The 10000-nt window shown below is 45.3% G+C and overlaps 1 protein-coding gene across 1 annotated transcript in view; it reads right to left on the minus strand.

Moving 5' to 3' along the window:
• Window positions 1-10000, minus strand: part of LOC139638301 (plexin-B3-like) — a gene marked incomplete at both ends in the record, with an annotated part of 17006 nt that overhangs the window by 4770 nt on the left and 2236 nt on the right. Inside the window, 10 exon segments of the mRNA XM_071512401.1 lie at window positions 1282-1499; window positions 2013-2113; window positions 4653-4804; window positions 5180-5338; window positions 6344-6448; window positions 7191-7322; window positions 7816-7981; window positions 8115-8136; window positions 8139-8290; window positions 9948-10000. The exon segment at window positions 9948-10000 is cut by the window's right edge and continues 84 nt beyond it. Coding sequence (XP_071368502.1) covers window positions 1282-1499; window positions 2013-2113; window positions 4653-4804; window positions 5180-5338; window positions 6344-6448; window positions 7191-7322; window positions 7816-7981; window positions 8115-8136; window positions 8139-8290; window positions 9948-10000 — 1260 coding nt within the window.

Here is a 10000-nt window from a genome sequence, read left to right on the forward strand (position 1 = left end):
TATTCTGCACTGATTCTTGTGTAACTGCACTAACACTTGTTGATGCATATTGCATATGCATACTGTATTGTCTTTTTATGTAAAGCACATTGTGTTGCCCTGTGTATGAAATGTGCTGTATAAATAAATTTGACTTGACTTTTGACTTGACTAGTACCACTACTACCATCTCTGTCCAGACTCCGCCTCCTTCGCTCCGCTACCACTATTACTACTACTGATACTACTACTACTGATACTACTACTACTGATACTACTACTACTGATACTACTACCACTACTGATACTACTACTACTGATACTACTACTACTGATACTACTACTACTGATACTACTACTACTGATACTACTACCACTACTGATACTACTACTACTGATACTACTACTACTGATACTACTACTACTGATACTACTACCACTACTGATACTACTACTACTGATACTACTACTACTGATACTACTACTACTGATACTACTACTACTGATACTACTACCACTACTGATACTACTACTACTGATACTACTACCACTACTACTACTACTGATACTACTACTACTGATACTACTACCACTACTGATACTACTACTACTGATACTACTACTACTGATACTACTACTACTGATACTACTACCACTACTACTACTACTACTGATACTACTACCACTGATACTACTACTACTACTACTACTACCACTGATACTACTACCACTGATACTACTACTACTACTACTACTACTACCACTGATACTACTACCACTATTAACACTACTACTGATACTACTACCAACCTCTGAACCCGTCGTCTATCGGTCTGATCGATCAGACTCTGGGGGTGATGGACAGTATTTGGGGGTTTCCGGTGCAGCCGGCGGACATCCAGCCAGACTTCCTCTTCCTGAGCCGGTCTGTTTACAGTCCGATTAGAGACTTGAGACGAGAGAGTCGAACGTTTCTCCACACAAAACACAAACATCCAGACTGTCTGTAGGTGTTTTAGGTCCGGACGACATCTGGGCTAATCTCTATAAACCACCTACAGACAGTCTGGATGTTTGTGTGAGAATCGTTCGACTTCGTCTCGTCTCAAGTCTCTAATCGGACTGTAAACAGACCGGCTCAGGAAGAGGAAGTCTGGCTGGATGTCCGCCGGCTGCACCGGAAACCCCCAAATATTGGCCGTCGCCCCCAGAGTCTGATCGATCAGACCGATAGACGATGGGTTCAGAGATTGCTACTGCTACTGCGCCTCCTCCTGCCCCCCCCTCCTCCCCCCGCCTCACCCTGGTGAGGAACAGCCGGTTGTTCAGCAGGTTGTTCAGCTGCATCAGTCCCTGCTCCACAGTCTGCCTCCTGGACTCTGGCAGGTCCAGCTGCCGGCTCAGCGGCGCCGCCTGCTGGCCGGGGAAGAAAACTCTCTCAGCGTACGTCCTGTAGTCCAGCAGGGGGAGTCCTGGGCCTCCCACATCACTGCTCAGGTCCATCATCTCCGTCATCAGGTCTACAGACACACAAGAAGAAGAGGAAGAAGAAGAAGAAGAGGAAGGAGAAGAAGAAGAAGAAGAGGAAGAAGAAGAAGAAGAGGAATAAGAAGAAGAAGAAGAGGAAGAAGAAGAAGAAGAAGAAGAAGAAGAAGAAGAAGAAGAAGAAGAAGAAGATTTTCTGAGCAGCTGATCCTGGAAACACCAGCAGGAACCTGATGATGTCACTGCTGTTCAATTCAATTTACTGACATTTTGTTCTCAAACGTGACTCATTAACCAGACGAAGTGATGTCAGAGACAGGATGTGATGTCAGAGACAGAAAGTGCTGTCAGAGACAGGATGTGATGTCATGTTTCCAGTCAGTCAGTCCAAATGAAAATACAAACTCTGAACAGAACAGTGTTTTTATTCTGCTGCTGAAGGTGAAACTGCAGGAGATACAGACTGCAGATACACTGATGATGTGTGTGTATATGTGTGTGTATATGTGTGTGTATATGTGTGTGTGTGTGTGTGTGTGTGTGTGTACCTGTGAACTCTTTGCGACACTGGTCTCCCACATTGATCTCCAGAGTCTCCAGCTGCAGCAGAACCTTCTTGTAGTCTCGCAGCGCCTGCTTGCTCTTCCTCCTGCAGGGAAACTTCCATTAGGGACTGCAGATGAAATTTAGCTTTCTAGCTCATTCTGGGACAGTTACAAACTGTCCATTGTCCCTGTTAAATAAAGATATATATATACATTACAGCGAGTTAGAAAAGAAAATATATTCAAAATTCTAAATATGTAGAGAAAATATGTTCTATTCCAAAGTATTGATTGTCATGAGCTCAGCATGTGCTTTCATGTGCTCTCCATGTGAGGGTTTATGACTGTCATGCATAGACAAGATCTTATTGTTCCTGAGACACTTCTGCAACATCCAAACAAACACCATCATGAGATACTGGGAGGGGGGGGGGGGTGTCCTTGGAGATATCAGCCTGGTTAGTCTGTCAGAGAACTGCACTGAAAATATTTTTCCTGTTTATTGCATGTTTTTTTTTATGTATTGATGTGTTTTTGGGTTACTGGGTGGGACCCAGTTCTTGAGGAGGGGGGTGTGACGACCCGCCTGCTTTGCTCTTCTTATCTGTCATTGGCTCATTGCAGAGGGCTGGCAGGGAGTGATAGGTGGAGTCATTAGTGCTCATGGAGTACACCTGTCCAGGTCTCAGCTCTAGGGTATAAAAGGCTGGCTGTCACTAACACTCTCTCTCTCCCTCTTAACAGACATCCACCTTGGTTTGGCGTATGGTTTTGGTTCCTTTGTTTTACACCAGACAACACCTCTACACCATACTTTTCACTCAGCCATGCACCACATCCATCCACTGATTATACTGACTAACACATCCCTTTTTCCTCATTTGATATAATTTATTATCCTTAGTTGTAAATAAATAATTGTTTTGGCATTTAAAGTTCTGCGTGGTCTCCCATCTTTTGTCACATACATGAGCCAGTTTGTGACACTATGATGTACTTCTCTCCATGCAGTGAGGTTCTTATTATTGCTTCAGACAGTATCGTTTCCAAGGTTGCTCAGTGTGTTAGGTTCCTTTCCTCAGCTGTACGGTCTAACCTTAGAAATCTTGGTGTTATTTTTGATCAGGATGTACTTTGATCAACATATGAAGTCATTGTCCTGTACATGTGTTTTCCATCTTAGAAACATTGCCAAACCCAGGTCTGTTGTGTCACAAGCTGAGTTGGAGATGATTATTCATGCCTTTATATCGTCCCAACTGGACTTCTGTAATTCCCTTTTCACCTGCCTCAGCCAGTCCTCTCTGGACCGTCTCCAGATGGTCCAGAACGCTGCTGCAAAGCTGCTGACCAGGTCCAGCAGGACGTCCCACATCACACCCATCTTAGCTTCTTTACACTGGCTTCCCATCAAGTTTAGGATTCAATTTAAGGTTCTTGTAGTCACCTATAGAGCCCTGCATGGTCAGACAGCTGTGGACCTGTGACCTGCTCCGTCCCTACAGACCAGCAGGTCTCTCAGGTCTTCACCAGGCTGACCGCTCGTCCCTCGCTCCAGACTCAGGACTAAAGGTGATGGAGTTTGAAACTGTGTTTCCTAAACTGTGAACGCTCTTCCACTGGATTCAGATCTTTGGTCTCTGTTGACTCTTTTAAAAAGCAGCTGAAGACTCTTCTGTTCAGACTGGCCTTTGTCTCGCCTCTTGTGTTTCTGTGTGTTTTTATGTCCTTTGTTTTATGTTTTATTGTTTCTTACTATTTGATGGTCTTATTTTAACTATTTTACTCCTGTGAAGCACTTTGTGACTTTGCTCTGTGAAAGGTGCTCTATAAATAAACTTTTCTTACTTACTTATGCAGCGTGTATCATTAAAGAGAACACTACATCAACGGACGGCAAACTTGTCTTTATTACAAAATTATTCATCTCAATATCTCTCTGTGAGCTTCAGCTCTTCACTTCCCAGTGTTTGTTTCCCACCTACAAGAAAATCGGTCGTTTTACATAAGCAGCTCCTTATGCTAATGAGCTACTGCTCTGATTGGCTGGCCATTCTGGAAGGCCCGCCGTGCTCTCAGCACTGATTGGTCGATTTCAGACAGTCCAGTGTCTACACAGACACTGGAGCAAAATCTGACTGGCTTGTATAGTTGGTGACTGTGGGGAAACGGCACAGTAACATGATTCTGTTTTTTTACTGTGATTACTTCACACCTCCAAGAACCAAAATCACCAGAAATGCTAAGAATTGCCACATCCTAGGATACCCCCCCACCCCCCCCCCCCACCCCCCACCATCCTTTTAAAGGAAGTAAAATCTTTTAAATTTCACTTTTATAGAAAAAAATATGGGAAGATTTTTGACCAAAAACCCCAAATAAATCTATTGTGAAGGAATTTTTAGTGCAAGAAAAATCAAATAAGGGTGAATGAAAACCTTTTAGAACCAGATTAGCTAGACAGAAAGAGAGAGAGAGACAGGTACAGGTCAGACAGACAGACAGACACAGGTCAGACAGACAGACAGGTACAGGTCAGACAGACAGACAGACAGGTACAGGTCAGACAGACAGACAGGTACAGGTCAGACAGACAGGTACAGGTCAGACAGACAGACAGGTACAGGTCAGACAGACAGGTACCTGTACATCAGGATGACGACCAGCACCGACAGGACGACGACAGCAGCTCCCGCCCCCAGACCGACCTGAGCAGCCAATGGGACGGGAGGAAGCAGAGAGTCGGTGTCGTACTGCACCAATCCCAGATCCACCTGCAGGTTTCCCATGAACACCTGGGAACACACAGACAGACAGGCAGACAGACAGGCAGACAGAGAGACAGACAGGCAGACAGACAGGCAGACAGAGAGACAGACAGGCAGACAGACAGGCAGGCAGACAGACAGACAGGCAGGCAGATGACTTTATAAATGATCAGATGTTTTCAGCCAGAACCAGAACCAGTATTTGTTGTAGCAGCTCTGAACACGACAATGTTACAGAATCTGGACTCACAACATTTCTTTCTTTGTCGTTAGTGTTGTGTGTGTTGTTTGCATTAACCATGTAACAGGTATTAAGTGTGTGTTAGGTGTGTGTATTAAGTGTGTGTGTGTGTTAGGTGTGTGTATTATGTGCATTAAGTGTGTGTGTGTGTGTGTGCTTGCCTTCAGACTGGGCAGCTCGTGGTCGTCCAGGCTGCTGGGCTGGGTCTCTGGAGGTTCACAGTACAGGTGTGTGTTGTCCAGAGTTTTCACTTCACACTCCTGATCTCCGAGTCGAGCGACCACTTCCTGTCTGGACATGGCTCTGGTCAGGTGCTGACCCTGCAGACGCCACGCATCACAACAACAAAACATTACACACCAACAAACACAGCTGTGGCTTTGTTATATTAATAATGCATAATCTTCTTGGATAAACCTGTATGAGTTTGATTTTGTTTTTGTTGTTGTTTTTTTGTGTTTTATACTGATTTTGTCTGTACATACACACTGGTAAAGATGCTTTGTAAGTAAACTAAAATCACAAAAAATGGTTAAAGGAATAGTTCACCCAAAAATGAAAATCCTGTCCTCATCTCCTCCCCCTCATGCCAGGTGAAACTCAGGTGAAGTTTGTCCATATAACACACAGGGAGGCTGCAGCACAACTCCATAGCAGCCTTCTCCAAAACAACTGAAGTCAGTGGGGACCAGTTCTTCAGAGTTCCAAAAAGACCTACAGTATATTTACACCATCATTTAGTGCAAATCTGAACTACAGCTGATTGATCTGCAACAAATAATGGTGTCTAGGTCTTTCTATTCACAGTGTGATTGTTTGTCTGTTTTTGTTTTGGAGCTCTAAAGAACAGGTCCCCATTGACTTCAGTTGTTTTGGAGAAGGCTGCTACCAAGTTGTGCTGCAGCCTCCCTGTGTGTTATGGACTAACAAACTTCACCTGAGTTTCATTTGGCATGAGGGGGAGGAGATGATGACAGAGTTTTCATTTTTGGGTGAACTATTCCTTTAAATAAAAAAGAAACACAACTAAACCACTGATGCAGCTCTATGAGCAGGAGTGTAAACATGGGGAAGGTTCATTTTCTTTCAGAAACAACAGCTGCGGTGAAGATTTGTTCTATATAACGGTGTAAATCTCTTCTGTTCCACTCTCTCTGCGATCGCTGGGCTTGGGTTCGACTTGGGACTTGGGTTCTGCTGCAGAACTCTAAAGAACCTAAGGAACCGGACCAAACTGACTTCAGTTGTTTTAGAGAAGGCTGCTGGCTGCTCTGTGTGTGTGTGTGTGTGTGTGTGTGTGTGTGTGTGTGTGTGTGTGTGTGCACCTCCACAGCGATCACCCCTCCTGGTTTGAAGCGGTACGGCGCATCTGGAGCTTCTCGGTTCAGAGGAAAAAACTCTGGGTTGGGATAGTAAGTGAAGCCTCCACCCTGAGAGACAGACTGGCAGACAGACAGGTAGAGAGACAGACAGACACACAGACAGGTAGGGAGACAGACAGACACACAGAAAGGTAGAGACACAGACAGACAGTTAGACAGACAGAAAAACAAACAGAAAACAGGCAAACAGTTAATAACTGCTGTGTACATTCTATTACAAACCACAGAGGTTTAGAATACAGAGTGTCTTTATACGCTGATGACGTTTTATTCTACATTACAGATCCACTCACAGAGATCCAGCTACAGACAGACAGACAGACAGACAGGCAGACAGGCAGACAGGCAGACAGACAGGCAGACAGGCAGCCAGACAGGCAGACAGGCAGGCAGACAGGCAGACAGACAGACAGACAGGCAGACAGGCAGCCAGACAGGCAGACAGGCAGGCAGACAGGCAGACAGGCAGACAGGCAGACAGACAGGCAGACAGGCAGCCAGACAGGCAGACAGGCAGGCAGACAGGCAGGACAGGCAGACAGGCAGGCAGACAGGCAGACAGACAGACAGACAGGCAGACAGGCAGCCAGACAGGCAGACAGGCAGGCAGACAGGCAGACAGACAGACAGACAGGCAGACAGGCAGCCAGACAGGCAGGCAGACAGACAGACAGGCAGACAGACAGGCAGACAGACAGACAGACAGGCAGACAGACAGACAGACAGACAGGCAGGCAGACAGGCAGGCAGACAGGCAGACAGGCAGACAGGCAAGCAGACAGACAGGTACCTTGATGCTCTCATAGTCGACCTTGACATTGTCCAGCTGAAACCAAACGCCCTTGACCTTGACCTCTGGGGTCACTCTGGGGGTCGGACAGGTCATCTGAGAGGAAGACAGGACACTGCAGTGCTCCGACACCTGAGAGCCAGACAGGCAGAGAGAAAGACAGGCAGAGAGAAAGACAGGCAGAGAGAAAGACAGGCAAAGAGAGAGACAGGCAGAGAGAGAGAGACAAGCAGAAAGAGAGAGACAGGCAGAGAGAGAGACAGACAGAGAGAGACAGGCAAAGAGATGAATAAACAATAAATGACCCATGAATTATTCAGCGTGACCTTTGACCTTCTCTGATAGATTCATTAACATTAATAAACAGAAAATGTTTTGGCTGTTTAACCTGTCAATCACCTGCCTATCACTCATAATGATATTTTTAATAATAACATTAACATTACATTAATAATTATTATATATTAAATAATTATTTAAAAGATAATAATATGAAACCAAATGAAATGTAATCTATGAAAATGTGTTTTAAGAAGAGATTTAACAGATGATGCTGAATTCGTTCTGATTGGCTGATGCTGAACACCACACAGAGCAGGAAACAGCTGATTGGCTGTCGTCTCACCGTTTCCATGGAGCTGTTGAAGACCAGCTGCTGCCTGGCGGTGAGCAGAGCCAATCGTCTTCTCCGTTTGACCCTCTGCACCTCCAGAGGCTCCACCCACACTGATATGATTGGCTGCTGCACCACGTCCAGGTTCCTGCCCGTCACCCTGATGGCCCGCCCCCCTCTGACCAACCAGGAAGAAGTCAACACCTTATTAGGTCATGTAAGTTAAATACTGTTTAAACTAAATGATCAGTCTACACATAGACAGTAATGGAATGTTAATTGATAATTGATAATTGTTAATTAGCTCTTACTCATAGAAGCTCTCGCGGGGCTGGCCTCGGTGATGACGGGGTCGTCAAGGTAACGGAAGACGGCGTTGGGAACGGTTCGCTCTGCTTTACCAAACAAAACTCTGAGCGTCACTCCACCAGTTCTGTTACTGGAACCAGTCTTACAAACCAACTGGGTGTCATTCACCTCCTCAACACTAGGAGAGGAGACGAGGAGAGGAGACAAGGACAGGAGAGGAGAGGAGAGGAGGAGACAAGGAGAGGAGACAAGGAGAGGAGGAGAGGGAGGAGAGGAGACGAGGAGAGGAGAGGAGAGGAGAGGAGGAGAGGGAGAGGAGAGGAAGAAAGGAGATGAGGAGAGGAAGGAGAGGAGGAGAGGAAAGGAGACAAGGAGAGGAGAGGAGAGGAGGAGGAGAGGAGAGGAGAGGAGAGGAGGAGAGGAGACAAGGAGAGGAGAGGAGAGGAGGATAGGAGAGGAGAGGAGAGGAGAGAGGAGAGGAGACAAGGAGAGGAGAGAGAGGAGGAGAGGAGAGAGGAGAAAGGACAAGGAGAGGAGAGGAGAGGAGGAGAGGAGAGGAGAGGAGAGGAGAGGAGGAGGTTATAAATTCTAGTTAGAATTGACTCCCTGTAAGCAGCAGCAGCTTGTGAGTCTCTTCTTCTCCACCAGGTGGAGCCAGAGGTTCATTATCAGAATAACATGAAGCCCATTGAAACAAAAAAGTTTAATAGTTGTAGTTTTAAAATCCATTAGAGTCAAAGCAGAAATAAAACATAACAGCTGCTTTGTCTCAACTGTTACGATGATGATGACGTATTAACTTATTATTATTAACTTAATAACTTGTTAAGTTATTGACATTATTTAGGTAAAGTTTAAGTTAAAGGTTACAGGACAGTCTGTCCAGTTACAGAACAGTCTGTCCCGTTACAGAACAGTCTGTCCCGTTATAGACAGTCTGTCCAGTTACAGAACAGTCTGTCCAGTTACAGAACAGTCTGTCCAGTTACAGAACAGTCTGTCCAGTTACAGAACAGTCTGTCCAGTTACAGAACAGTCTGTCCAGTTACAGAACAGTCTGTCCCGTTACAGAACAGTCTGTCCCGTTACAGAACAGTCTGTCCCGTTACAGAACAGTCTGACCAGTTACAGAACAGTCTGACCTGTTACAGTATACGGATTATATATAGATTATATAGATTATACAAGTATAAGTATAGAAGTACAGGTGGCCTGCTGTACTATCTGGTTACTGAAGCATCAGTTCATGTCAGTTCAGGTCAGTTCATGTCAGTTCATGTCAGTTCATGTCAGTTCAGGTCAGTTCAGGTCAGTTCAGGTCAGTTCATGTCAGTTCAGGTCAGTTCATGTCAGTCTGTTGCAGTAGCCGGACTATCTGCTGCTGGGTCAGAATTCAATATTCTGTTTCTGGTCTCTGTGAGTCAGGTGCTGATCTGAAGGTTCTGCTGTCTGAACCGATGAGAACCAGCAGAACCTATTTTAAACACAACATGAGGTATGAAGCATCTGAGGGAATATTATTTGAAAATGTCAGTTTTGTTTTGTCTGACATCACAGCTGACATCACAGCTGACATCACAGCTGACATCACTCAGTTCAGTGGGATGAAGTGAGTCACATCATGATGTTTATCCATATCCAAAAAATTGTCAGATTGATTTCAACCATATCGCCCAGTACTAGTACTACGAGTTTAGTAGTACTCACATGTAGCATGGCTGTACTCCAAGGTACACAGTCAGGTCAGTAGTTTGTAGTAGTAGTAGTAGTAGTAGTATAGTTTGCAGTACTCACGCAGTAGTAGTAGTAGTAGTAGTACAGTTTGCAGTACTCACATGTAGCATGGCTGTACTCCCAGGTACACGCTCAGATCGGCCGTCTGTCCTGT

This window comes from Centroberyx affinis, unplaced genomic scaffold (genome assembly GCF_046629955.1).
Source record: "Centroberyx affinis isolate AG114_WGS23_722 - 3 ecotype Tasmania unplaced genomic scaffold, CSIRO-AGI_Caff_v1 ptg006251l_1, whole genome shotgun sequence".
NCBI lineage: Eukaryota > Metazoa > Chordata > Actinopteri > Beryciformes > Berycidae > Centroberyx > Centroberyx affinis.